The sequence below is a fragment of the Salmo salar genome, chromosome ssa10 (assembly GCF_905237065.1).
Source record: "Salmo salar chromosome ssa10, Ssal_v3.1, whole genome shotgun sequence".
Lineage (NCBI taxonomy): Eukaryota > Metazoa > Chordata > Actinopteri > Salmoniformes > Salmonidae > Salmo > Salmo salar.
Window position 1 is genome coordinate 1,855,591 of NC_059451.1, and position 14,133 is coordinate 1,869,723.

Consider the following 14,133-nt stretch of genomic DNA (forward strand, 5'->3'; position numbering starts at 1 on the left):
CCTGCTGCCTAGAGGGCCCTAGTGGAGCCTGCTGCCTAGAGGGCCCTAGTGGAGCCAGCTGCTTAGAGGGCCCTAGAGGAGCCAGCTGCTGAGAGGGCCCTAGTGGAGCCTGCTGCCGAGAGGGCCCTAGAGGAGCCAGCTGCCGAGAGGGCCCTAGAGGAGCCAGCTGCTGAGAGGGCCCTAGTGGAGCCTGCTGCCTAGAGGGCCCTAGTGGAGCCTGCTGCCTAGAGGGCCCTAGTGGAGCCAGCTGCCGAGACGGCCCTAGAGGAGCCAGCTGCTGAGAGGGCCCTAGAGGAGCCAGCTGCTGAGAGGGCCCTCGAGGAGTCAGCTGCTGAGAGGGCCCTAGAGGAGCCAGCTGCTGAGAGGGCCCTAGAGGAGCCAGCTGCTGAGAGGGCCCCAGTGGAGCCAGCTGCTGAGAGGGCCTTAGTAGAGCCAGCAACTTCTGTAAGGTGTAAGTACTGTAGTTGAATTAGTCTGTAAGCTGTTTTCTCTTAATTTATAGACTATTTTAGATTTTGTTTAGTTAGGTGTCTAAACTGACAGCATGTACAGGTTCAGACCAATACATTTGTTTCTGTACGTAGTTAATCATTTAACATTTCAAACGGTTTTCTCGTTTGAAACTTTTGTGTGTTTAACGTTAACTGTTCATTTGTGATTGTTTTTATCACTTGCTTTGCGATTGTTAACATATTTTTTCCATGCCAATAAAGCCTATTTGAATTGAACTGACAGAGACAGCAACAGAGACATAGAGATGAACTTTACCTCATGCTGTTGGAGAGTTTGACGTTTAGGTGTAGGAGACAGCAACAGAGACAGAGAGATGAGCTTTACCTCATGCTGTTAAAGAGTTTGAAGTTTAGGTGTAGGAGACAGCAACAGAGAGTTTGAAGTTTAGGTGTAGGAGACAGCAACAGAGACAGAGAGATGCCCTTTACCTCATGCTGTTAGAGAGTTTGAAGTTTAGGTGTAGGAGACAGCAACAGAGAGTTTGAAGTTTAGGTGTAGGAGACAGCAACAGAGACAGAGAGATGCGCTTTACCTCATGCTGTTAGAGAGTTTGAAGTTTAGGTGTAGGAGACAGCAACAGAGAGTTTGAAGTTTAGGTGTAGGAGACAGCAACAGAGACAGAGAGATGCGCTTTACCTCATGCTGTTAGAGAGTTTGAAGTTTAGGTGTAGGAGACAGCAACAGAGAGTTTGAAGTTTAGGTGTAGGAGACAGCAACAGAGACAGAGAGATGCGCTTTACCTCATGCTGTTAGAGAGTTTGAAGTTTAGGTGTACGTCCAGAGGGTCTTTCTCTGTGGAGGAGGATCGTGACAGGGACAGGCTAGTGACCTCACTCCCCAGACGACACCTCCTATCCAGCTCCAAACTGCTGTTGTCCCACGTCTCCTCCCCCTCATACAGGGTCATGTACGTTATACTGCAACATATAATACAAATGAATTAAATAATCAATACTGGAAATAGTATAGGCAATAACAGAAATCCCTGGGAATGCACTCAATGCAAATACAACACAACAAAAGATCCCATTTATCTGTACAACAGATCTACAATAATGTACAACACATCTATAATAATGTACAACAGATCTATAATAATGTACAACAGATCTACAATAATGTACAACACATCTACAATAATGTACAACACATCTACAATAATGTACAACACATCTATGATAATGTACAACACATCTATGATAATGTACAACACAACAAAAGATCCCATTTATCTGTACAACAGATCTACAATAATGTACAACACATCTATAATAATGTACAACAGATCTATAATAATGTACAACACATCTATGATAATGTACAACACAACAAAAGATCCCAGTTATCTGTACAACAGATCTATAATAATGTACAACAGATCTACAATAATGTACAACAGATCTATAATAATGTACAACAGATCTACAATAATGTACAACAGATCTACAATATATAAATACGTTATACTGCAACATACAGGTAACGCTACAGGTTATTAGCTGTTGTCATACAGTGAGGGGGGAAAAAGTATTTGATCCCCTGCTGATTTTGTATGTTTGCCCACTGACAAAGAAATGATCAGTCTATAATTTTAATGGTAGGTTTATTTGAACAGTGAGAGACAGAATAACAACAACAAAAATATCCAGAAAAACGCATGTCAAAAATGTTATAAATCTAAACTATACACAATTCAATTTATGTGTATAGTATGTATAGTGTGTATAAAGTGTATAGTGGTGTGTATAGTGTGTTAAGTGGTGTGTATAGTGTGTATAGTGTGTATAGTGTGTATAGTGATGTGTATAGTGTGTATAGTGATGTGTATAGTGTGTTTAGTTTGTATAGTGATGTGTATAGTGTGTATAGTGTGTATAGTGATGTGTATAGTGTGTAAAGTGATGTGTATAATGTGTATAGTGTGTATAGTGTGTATAGTGTGTATAGTGATGTGTATAACGTGTATAGTGTGTATAGTGATGTGTATAGTGTGTATAGTGATGTGTATAGTGTGTATAGTGTGTATAGTGTGTATAGTGGTGTGTATAGTGTATAGGGTTGTGTATAGTGTGTATAGTGATGTGTATAGTGTGTATAGTGATGTGTATAATGGTGTGTATAGTGATGTGTATAATGGTGTGTATAGTGTGTCTAGTGATGTGTATAGTGTGTTTAGTGTGTATAGTGTGTATAGTGGTGTATATAGTGTGTATAGTGGTGTGTATAGTGATGTGTATAGTGTGTCTAGTGATGTGTATAGTGTGTCTAGTGATGTGTATAGTGTGTTTAGTGTGTATAGTGTGTCTAGTGATGTGTTTAGTGTGTATAGTGGTGTGTATAGTGTGTATAGTGATGTGTATAATGGTGTGTATAGTGATGTTTATAGTGTGTATAGTGATGTGTATAGTGTGTATAGTGTCTAGTGATGTGTATAGTGTGTTTAGTGTGTATAGTGTGTATAGTGTGTATAGTGGTGTGTATAGTTTGTATAGCGTGTATAGTGATGTGTATAGTGTGTATAGTGTGTATAGTGATGTGTATAGTGTGTATAGTGATATGTATAATGGTGTGTATGGTGTGTATAGTGATGTGTATAGTGTGTCTAGTGATGTGTATAGTGTGTTTAGTGTGTATAGTGTTGTGTATAGTGTGTATAGTGGTGTGTATAGTGATGTGTATAGTGATGTGTATAGTGATGTGTATAGTGATGTGTATAGTGTGTCTAGTGATGTGTATAGTGTGTTTAGTGTGTATAGTGTGTATAGTGTGTCTAGTGATGTGTTTAGTGTGTATAGTGTGTCTAGTGATGTGTATAGTGTGTATAGTGTGTCTAGTGATGTGTATAGTGTGTATAGTGTGTATAGTGATGTGTATAGTGTGTATAGTGATGTGTATAGTGATGTGTATAGTGTGTATAGTGTGTGTATAGTGTGTGTATAGTGGTGTGTGTATAGTGGTGTGTATAGTGGTGTGTATAGTGTGTATAGTGTATAGGGTTGTGTCTAGTGATGTGTATAGTGTGTATAGTGTATATAGTGTGTATAGCGTGTATATTGTGTGTATAGTTTAGATTGATGTGTCGTGTATATTGGTGTGTGTAGTGTGTATAGTGTGTATAGTGATGTGTATAGTGTGTATAGTGGTGTGTATAGTGTGTATATGGTGTATAGTGTGTATAGTGATGTGTATAGTGTGTGTAGTGTGTCTAGTGGTGTGTATAGTGTGTATAGTGGTGTGTATAGTGTGTATAGTGGTGTGTATAGTGTGTATAGTGTTGTGTATAGTGTGTATAGTGTTGTGTATAGTGTGTATAGTGGTGTGTATAGTGTGTATAGTGGTGTGCATAGTGTATAGGGTTGTGTCTAGTGATGTGTATAGTGTGTATAGTGTGTATAGTGGTGTGTATAGTGTGTATAGTGTGTATAGTTTAGATTGATGTGTCGTGTATATTGGTGTGTATAGTGTGTATAGTGTGTATAGTGGTGTGTATAGTGGTGTGTATAGTGTGTATAGTAATGTGTATAGTGTGTATAGTGGTGTGTATAGTGTGTATAGTGTGTATAGTGGTGTGTATAGTGATGTGTATAGTGGTGTGTATAGTGTGTATATTGTATATAGTGTGTATAGTTTAGATTGATGTGTCGTGTATATTGGTGCGTCATCTGTAAAAGAGATCTGTCAAAATAAAGGTTCATTATTTTATTTCTTCTACATTTTAATGTCTAATTTTTAGGATTGACGGCTGTTGCAGCTGAGAACAAAACGTGTATGGACACAATGAGAGGGAGAGACTTAATGTGGGACTTAATGAGAGGGAGAGACTTAATGAGAGGGAGAGACTTAAAACCTCTTAGGGCTAGGGGGCAGTATTTACACCGCCGGATAAAAAAACGTACCCGATATAATCTGGTTACTACTCCTACCCAGTAACTAGAATATGCATATACTTATTCGATATGGATAGAAAACACCCTAAAGTTTCTAAAACTGTTTGAATGGTGTCTGTGAGTATAACAGAACTCATATGGCAGGCAAAAACCTGAGAGATTCCTTTACAGGAAGTGGCCTGTCTGACCATTTATTGGCTTTCTTTGACATCTCTTTCCAAAACAAAGGATCTCTGCAGTAACGTGACACTTCCCACGGCTCCCATAGGCTCTCAGAGCCCGGGAAAAAGCTGAATGTCGTCATTCCAGCCCAAGGCTGAAACACATTATCGCCTTTGTCAAGTGGCCGATCAGGGGACAGTGGGCTTAGGCGCGTGCACTGGTCGCCCCCGTCTTTCTTTTTTTTCCTCTATTTACCAAAACGCAGATTCCCGGTCGGAATATTATCGCTTTTTTACGAGATAAATTGCATAAAAATGGATTTTAAACAGCGGTTGACATGCTTTGAAGTAAGGTAATGGAATATTTAGAATTTTTTTGTCACGAAATGCGCCATGCTCGTAACCCTGATTTACCATTTCGGATAGTGTCTAGAACGCACGAACAAAACGCCGCTGTTTGGATATAACGATGGATTATTTGGGACCAAACCAACATTTGTTATTGAAGTAGCAGTCCTGGGAGTGCATTCTGACGAAGAACAGCAAAGGTAATAACATTTTTCTTATAGTAAATATTATTTTGGTGAAGGCTAAACTTGCTGGGTGTCTAAATAGCTAGCACTGTGATGCCGGGCTATCTACTTAGAATATTGCAAAATGTGCTTTCACCGAAAAAAAAAGCATATCGAGTGCATAGAGGAGTTCAGCTTTTTCCCGGGCTCTGAGAGCCTATGGGAGCCGTAGGAAGTGTCACGTTACAGCAAAGATCCTCAGTCTTCAATAAAAAGAGCCAAGATGAACAACAACTTTTCAGACAGGCCACTTCCTGTTCAGAATCTTCTCAGGTTTTTGCCTGCCATAAGAGTTCTGTTATACTCACAGACACCATTCAAACAGTTTTAGAAACTTTAGGGTGTTTTCTATCCAAAGCCAATAATTATATGCATATTCTAGTTACTGGGCAGGAGTAGTAACCAGATTAAATCGGGTACATTTTTTATCCGGCCGTGTCAAAACTGCCCCCTAGCCCTAATTAATGAGAGACTTAATGAGAGGGAGAGACTTAATGAGAGACTTAATGAGAGGGAGCGACTTAATGAGAGGGAGAGACTTAATGAGAGACTTAATGAGAGGGAGAGACTTAATGAGAGAATTAATGAGAGGGAGAGACTTAATGAGGGACTTAATGAGAGGGAGAGACTTAATGAGAGGGAGAGACTTAATGAGGGACTTCATGAGGGGGAGAGACTTAATGAGAGACTTAATGAGAGGGAGAGACTTAATGAGGGACTTAATGAGAGGGAGGGACTTAATGAGAGGGAGGGACTTAATAACATGGAGACAACCACTGTTATTTATCATATTCCTGGGAGCTTTTTCACTCCTGCATGTACAGTGCATTCGGAAAGTATTCAAATCCCTTGACCTTCTCCACATTTTGTTATATTACAGCCTTATTCTAAAATGGATAAAATATTTTTTTTCCCCTCATCAATCTACACACAGTACTTTGTACTTAGTACTTAGTTGAAGCACCTTTGGCAGCGATTACAGCCTAGAGAATTCTTGGGTATGACGCTACAAGCTTGGCACACTTGCATTTGGGGACTTTATCCCATTTTTCTCTGCAGATCCTCTCAAGCTCTGTCAGGTTGGATGGGAATTGTCGCTGCACAGCTATTTAAATCCGGGCTGGGCCACTCAAGGATATTCAGACACTTGTCCTGAAGCCACTCCTGCGTTTTCTTGGCTGTGTGCTTAGGGTTGTTGTCCTGTTGGAAGGTGAACCTTCGCCCCAGTCTGAGGTCCTGAGCGCTCTGGAGCAGGTTTTCATCGAGGATCTCTCTGTACTTTGCTCCGTTCATCTTTGCCTCAAACCTGACTAGTCTCCCAGTCCCTGCAGCTGAAAAACATCCTCACAGCAGGATGCTGCCAACACCACCAAGCTTTACCGTAGGGATGGTGCCAGGTTTCCTCCAGACGTGATGCTTGGCATTCAGGCCAAAGAGTTCAATCTTGGTTTCATCAGACCAGAGAATCTTGTTTCTCATGGTCTGAGAGTCCTTTAGGTGCCTTTTGGCAAACTCCAAGCGGGTGGTCATGTGCCTTTTACTGAGGAGTGGCTTCCGTCTGGCCACTCAACCATAAAGGCCTGATTGATGAAGTGCTGCAGAGATGGTTGTCCTTCTGGAAGGTTCTCCCATCTCCACAGAGGAACTCTGGAGCTGTCAGAGTGATCATCAGGTTCTTGGTCACCTCCCTGACCAAGGCCCTTCTCCCCCGATTGCTCAGTTTGGCCGGGCAGCTCTAGGAAGAGTCTTGGTGGTTCCAAACTTCTTCCATTTAAGAATGATGGAGGCCTGGATTCGAGCCCAGGTTCTGTCGCAGCCGGCCGCGACCGGGAGGCTCATGGGGCGTCGCACAATTTGCCCAGCGTCGTCCGGGTTAGGGAGGGTTTGGCCGGCAAGGATATCATTGTTTCATCGTGCACTAGCGACTCCTGTGGCGGTGCTGAGCGCAGTGCACGCTGACACGGTCGCCAGGTGTACGGTGTTTCCTCCGACACATTGGTGCGGCTGGCTTCCGGGTTGGATGGGCATTGTATCAAGAAGCAGTGCAGCTTGGTTGGGTTGTGTTTCGGAGGACACATGGGTCTCGACCTTTGCCTCTCCCGAGTCCGTACAGGAGTTGCAAGACTGTAACTACTACCAATTGGATATCACGAAATTGGGAAAAAGGGGGTGAAAAATATAACAACAAAAAAATATACAAAAAAAAAAGAATGGAGGCCATTGTTTTCTTGGGGACCTTCAATGCTGGTACCCTTCCCCAGATCTGTGCCTCGACACAATCCTGTCTCGAAGCTCTACGGACAATTCCTTTGACCTCATGGCTTGGTTTTTTGCTCTGACATGCGCTGTCAACTGTGGGACCTTATATAGACAGGTGTGTGCCTTTGCAAATCATGTCCAATCAATTGAATGTTCCACAGGTGGACTCCAATCAAGTTGTAGAAACATCTCAAGGATGATCAATGGAAACAGGATGCACCTGAGCTCAATTTCGAGTCTCATAGGAAAGGGTCTGAATACTTATCTAAATAAGTTATTTCTGGTTTTAATATTAATACATTTGCAAAAATGTCTAAAAACCTGTTTTCGCCTTGTCATTAAGGGGTAGTGTGTATAGATTGAAGAGGAAAATGTTTTGTTTAATCAATTTTAGAATAAGGATAAATGTGGAAAAAGTCAAGGAGGTCTGAATACTTTCGGATTGCACTGTACATGTGCTGTATACGCTCCATTCATCTGCACTGTATCTAGCCACCATGATACGAGCAGTCCTCTGCAATCACAAAGAGGAACATTTTACACTTATATCACCTAGGAGTTGAATACAAGATTGTTTTTTTAGGAGAAGAACATTAAGTATCACCTAGGAACTGAATAGAAGCTGGGTCTTTTAGGAGAATAATATTAAGTATTTATCTCCATTTGTAAAATGTATTCATGTGCACGTCAATTGTATACAATTCAACATACGTAGCTCGCTACAAAACTGCTATGATATCAAAGGCTCTTTCTGAGAAACCAAACAAAACCTAACTTTACCTGTCATCTTGGGAGAACCTGATGAGGGGAGATCTCTCTGTGTGGTTGGAGTTGGTCTGGTTGGTATTTCCCTTCAGAAAGTTGACCATACTGAAGCTCTGTCTGAAGAAGAAATACAAAACATGGTGTCAACTGAAGTGAAGACGTAACGGTCGTCATATATAGTGGACCAAGGCGCAGCGCTAATATTAACTTTTATTAGAACACTTAACGAAACAAAACAAGAAAACGAATGAACGCACGCACAGTATTGCAGGCTAACACACACAGCTATGTAAAAACAACTTCCCACAAAGGGACAGGTGAAAACAGGGCTACCTAAGTATGACTCCCAATCAGCAACAACGATGTACCAGATGTTCCTGATTGAGAGCCATACCAGGCCAACACAAAGAAATACACAACATAGACAGAGCATAGAAATACAAAACATAGAACATAACCAAAAACCCCCGGAATACTCTAAACACCCCTCTTACATAAACACATAGCCCAACAAACCCAGAACCACATAAAACAAACACCCCTCTGCCACGTCCTGACCAAACTACAATAACAAATAACCCCTTTATACTGGTCAGGACGTGACAGAAGAAACAAATTCAAAGTTTAAACCATCAGTTTGATGCTCAGATTTTCATCAGAAAAGTGTGAAAACAGTGCATTCTGTGAGGTGAACTTTAACCTGTCTGTTACATGGGAGGTCCGGTGGGGCCTCATATAGCACAAGTCATAAGCAATGGCAAAATGTATAGACTTGCAGGAAATTAGCATTAAAACTGCAAAAAATGTTTGTCATCCTCACAAAACAGCACGGTGAGCTATAAAAAATAAATAAAAAACATTCTCTGCCACAAGAAAAAGCTGTAGAAATGCGGGAAATTATCTTTAAAATGAAAAATTGATATATTAGCATGTCACGTGCCCTCCGTGGCGCCATCTTAGTAAAGGTGGAACAACCTGTATAATATTGTGTTATGCCGTGAATTTATTTTGGACTGATGGGATGTCGTGTGGGTGTCTGAGCTGTATGTTATTTGATAATCCAGGCAAAATGGAATTTCCATCACAGTAATATATTTATATTAAAAAATATATATTTATCATAAAAAAAACTAGAAGAGAAGCAGTCAATTTCTCGTCAACCCCTCAACCAGGAAATACAGGCATGCATATTGTTGATGTTAGTTCTGTATGTGACAGTGACAGCATGGAATTCAAAATAGGAGATGGACAGGTGAGGGAGGGAGAAAAAAGGAAAATCTCCAGTTAGGAGAAATTAGTAGCCCTGTGCCATCATCGCGACGACCAGATGCTTCTGGACTATGAGAGAAAACGTAGTCAGATGAAGCAAAAGCAGCTGGAGAATCAGTGATCTCTGGGGGTAATCCATTGCCGAATCCCAAATCACCTCCTTCCCTTCAATTTGTGCATTCACACGCACCTCCATCATTTGCACAAGTGTCTCAAAGATGAGGGAGTGAATATTATCGAAGGAGTACGGGCTAATTAGACCCTGAGATTGCCACTTCGACTGAGCCAACAAGGTTGCAAGCTTCAGAGCGAAGTGCTATCCCGACAGGCACTGCGATATACACGACCGTTCAAAAGTTTGGGGTCACCTACAAATGTCCTTGTTTTCTAAAGAAAAGTACATTTTTTTGTCCATTAAAATAACATCAAATTGATCTGAAATACAGTGTAGACATTGTTAATGTTGTAAATGACTATTGTAGCTGGAAACGGCTGATTTTTAATGGAATATCTACATAGGCATACAGAGGCCCATTATCAGCAACCATCACTCCTGTGTTCCAATGGCACGTTGTGTTAGCTAATCAAAGTTTGTCATTTTAAAAGGCTAATTGATCATTAGAAAATAATTTTGCAATTATGTTAGCATTGCTTAAAACTGTTGTTCTGCTTAAAGAAGCAATAAAACTGGCCTTCTTTTTACTAGTTGAGTATCTGGAGCATCAGCATTCGTGGGTTCGATTACAGGCTCAAAATGGCCAGAAACAAATAACTTTCTTCTGAAACTCATCAGTCCCTTCTTGTTCTGAGAAATGAAGGCTATTCCATGTGAGAAATTGCCAAGAAACTGAAGATCTGGTACAACGCTGTGTACTACTCCCTTCACAGAACAGAGCAAACTGGCTCTAACCAGAATAGAAAGAGGAGTGGGAGGCCCCGGTGCACAACTGAGCAAGAGGACAAGAACATTAGAGTGTCTAGTTTGAAAAACAGACGCCTCACAAGTCCTCAACTGGCAGCTTCATTAAATAGTACCCGCAAAACACCAGTCTCATCGTCAACAGTGAAGAGGCGACTCCGGGATGTTGGCCTTCTAGGCAGAGTTGCAGAGAAAATGTCACGCCCTGACCAGAGAGAGGTTCTCTATGGTATAGTAGGTGACTAGGAGGCGTTCTACGTTTATTATCTCTATGTTGGTGTGCTTGGTATGGTTCCCAATTAGAGGCAGCTGGTAATCGTTTCCTCTAATTGGGGATCATATTTAGGCAGCCATTTCCCCACTGTGTTTTGTGGGATCTTGTTTTTGAGAGAGTGCATGTAGCACCTCAATACTGCACGGTCGTTGTTTGTTTCTTGGGTTGTTTTAAGTTTCACTAAAATAAAGATGTGGAACTCCAATCACGCTGCGCCTTGGTCCGTCTCTCCACACGATTGTGACATAAAAAAACATATCTCAGACTAGCCAATGAAAGAAAAGATTAAGATGGGCAAAAGAACACAGACACTGGACAGAGGAATTCTGCCTAGAAGGCCAGCATCCCGGAATACCACAGGTAACTAACATAAGGTAAATATAAGGTTACATAAGGTAAATATAGGGTTACATAGGGATAAGGTATATAGAGGGTTACATAAGGTAAATATAGTGTTACATAGGGATAAGGTATATAGAGGGTTAAATAAGGTAAATATAGGGTTACATAGGGATAAGGTATATAGAGGGTTACATAAGGTAAATATAGGGTTAAATAGGGATAAGGTATATAGAGGGTTACATAAGGGTAACGTATAACTAGGGTTACATAAGGTAAATATAGGGTTACATAGGGATAAGGTATAACTAGGGTTACATAAGGTAAATATAGGGTTACATAGGGATAAGGTATATAGAGAGTTACATAAGGTAAATATAGGGTTACATAGGGATAAGGTATAACTAGGGTTACATAAGGTAAATATAGGGTTACATAGGGATAAGGTGTAGATAGGGTTAAATACAGTGTATATATAGTGTTAAATAAAGTCAATGCAACAAAAAAAGAAACGTCCCATTTTCAGGACCCTATCTTTCAAAGATAATACGTAAAAATCAAAATAACTTCACAGATCTTCATTGTAAAGGGTTTAAGCACTGTTTCCCATGCTTGTTCAATGAACCATAAACAATGAATAAACATGCACCTGTGGAACGATCGTTAAGACACTAACAGCTTACAGACGGTAGGCAATTAAGGTCACAGTTATGAAAACTTAGGACACTAAAGAGGCCTTTCTACTGACTCTGAAAAACACCAAAAGAATGATGCCCAGGGTCCCAGCTCATCTGCGTGAATGTGCATGCTGCAAGGAGGCATGAGGACTGCAGATGTGGCCAGGGCAATAAATTGCAATGTACATACTGTGAGACGCCTAAGACAGCGCTACAGGGAGACAGGATGGACAGCTGATCGTCCTTGCAGTGGCAGACCACATGTAACAACACCTGCACAGGATCGGTATATCCGAACATCACACCTGCGGGACAGGTACAGGATGGCAACAACAACTGCCGAGTTACACCAGGAATGCACAATCCCCCCATCAGTGCTCAGACTGTCCGCAATAGGCTGAGAGAGGCTGGACTGAGGGCTTGTAGGCCTGTTGTAAGGCAGGTCCTCACCAGACATCACTGGCAACAACGTCACCTATGGGCACAAACCCACCGTCGCTGGACCAGACAGGACTGGCACAAAGTGCTCTTCACTGACGAGTCGCGGTTTTGTCTCACCAGGGGTGATGGTCGGATTTGCGATTATCGTCGAAGGAATGAGCGTTACACCGAGGCCTGTACTCTGGAGCGGGATCGAGTTGGAGGTGGAGGGTCCATCATTGTCTGGGACGGTGTGTCACAGCATCACCAGACTGAGCTTGTCATTGCAGGCAATCTCAACGCTTTGCGTTACAGGGAAGACATCCTCCTCCCTCATGTGGTACCCTTCCTGCAGGCTCATCCTGACATGACCCTCCAGCATGACAATGCCACCAGCCATACTGCTCGTTCTGTGCGTGATTTCCTGCAAGGAATGTCAGTGTTCTGCCATGGCCAGCGAAGAGCCTGGATCTCCATCCCATTGAGCACGTCTGGGACCTGTTGGATCGGAGGGTGAGGGCTAGGGCCATTCCCGTCAGAAATGTCTGGGAACTTGCAGGTGCCTTGGTGGAAGAGTGGGGGAACATCTCACAGCAAGAACTGGGACATCTGGTGCAGTCCATGAGGAGGAGATGCACTGCAGTACTTAATGCAGCTGGTGGCCACACCAGATACAGACTGTTACTTTTGATTTTGACCCCCCCCTCCTTTGTTCAGGGACACATTATTCCATTTCTGTTAGTCACATGTCTGTGGAACTTGTTCAGTTTATGTCTCAGTTGTTGAATCTTGTAATGTTCATCCAAATATTTACACATGTTAAGTTTACTGAAAATGAACGCAGTTGACAGTGAAAGGACGTTTATTTTTTTAGCTGAGTTTATATATTGGGTTAAATACGGTATAGATAGGGTTAAATACGGTATAGATAGGGTTACATACGGTATATATGTCGTTAAATAAGGTATATATAGGGTTAAATACGCTATAGATAGGGTTACATGCGGTATAGATACATAGGGATAAAATATAGATATTGGTTAACTAATCCTCGTTGATACTGTTATGCAACTATGAAGAGATTGTATTGCTTTTTACGGAGGAAGGAGAGGGGTGGAAACAGTTTGTCTAGAACAGGGGTTCATAGACCCCCCCCACGTCTATTTCTATGGGTACACCCCCCCACATCTATTTCTATGGGTACACCCCCCCACGTCTATTTCTATGGGTACACCCCCCCACATCTATTTCTATGGGTACACCCCCCCCACATTTATTTCTATGGGTACACCCCCCCCACGTCTATTTCTATGGGTACACCCCCCCACGTCTATTTCTATGGGTACACCCCCCCACGTCTATTTCTATGGTTCCCCCCGCGTCTATTTCTATGGGTACACCCCCCACGTCTATTTCTATGGGTACACCCCCCACGTCTATTTCTATGGGTACACCCCCCACGTCTATTTCTATGGGTACACCCCCCACGTCTATTTCTATGGGTTACACCCCCCACGTCTATTTCTATGGGTACACCCCCCACGTCTATTTCTATGGGTTACACCCCCCACGTCTATTTCTATGGGTTACACCCCCCACGTCTATTTCTATGGGTACACCCCCCACGTCTATTTCTATGGGTTACACCCCCCACGTCTATTTCTATGGGTACACCCCCACGTCTATTTCTATGGGTTACACCCCCACGTCTATTTCTATGGGTACACCCCCCCACGCCTATTTCTATGGGTACACCCCCCACGTCTATTTCTATGGGTACACCCCCCACGTCTATTTCTATGGGTACACCCCCACGTCTATTTCTATGGGTACACCCCCCACGTCTATTTCTATGGGTACACCCCCCACGTCTATTTCTATGGGTACACCCCCCCACGTCTATTTCTATGGGTACACCCCCCCACGTCTATTTCTATGGGTACACCCCCCACGTCTATTTCTATGGGAACACCCCCCACGTCTATTTCTATGGGTACACCCCCCACGTCTATTTCTATGGGTACACCCCCCCACCCACGTCTATTTCTATGGGTACACCCCCCCCCCCACATCTATTT

The 14,133-nt window shown here is 42.3% G+C and overlaps 1 protein-coding gene across 1 annotated transcript in view; it reads right to left on the bottom strand.

Moving 5' to 3' along the window:
* Positions 1-14,133, bottom strand: part of oca2 (oculocutaneous albinism II) — a 321,027-nt gene that overhangs the window by 282,244 nt on the left and 24,650 nt on the right. The window contains exons 3-4 of the mRNA XM_045687206.1: positions 8,173-8,274; positions 1,254-1,430 (exon numbers count right to left, since the gene is read on the bottom strand). Coding sequence (XP_045543162.1) covers positions 1,254-1,430; positions 8,173-8,274 — 279 coding nt within the window. The remainder of the gene's footprint in view (positions 1-1,253; positions 1,431-8,172; positions 8,275-14,133) is intronic.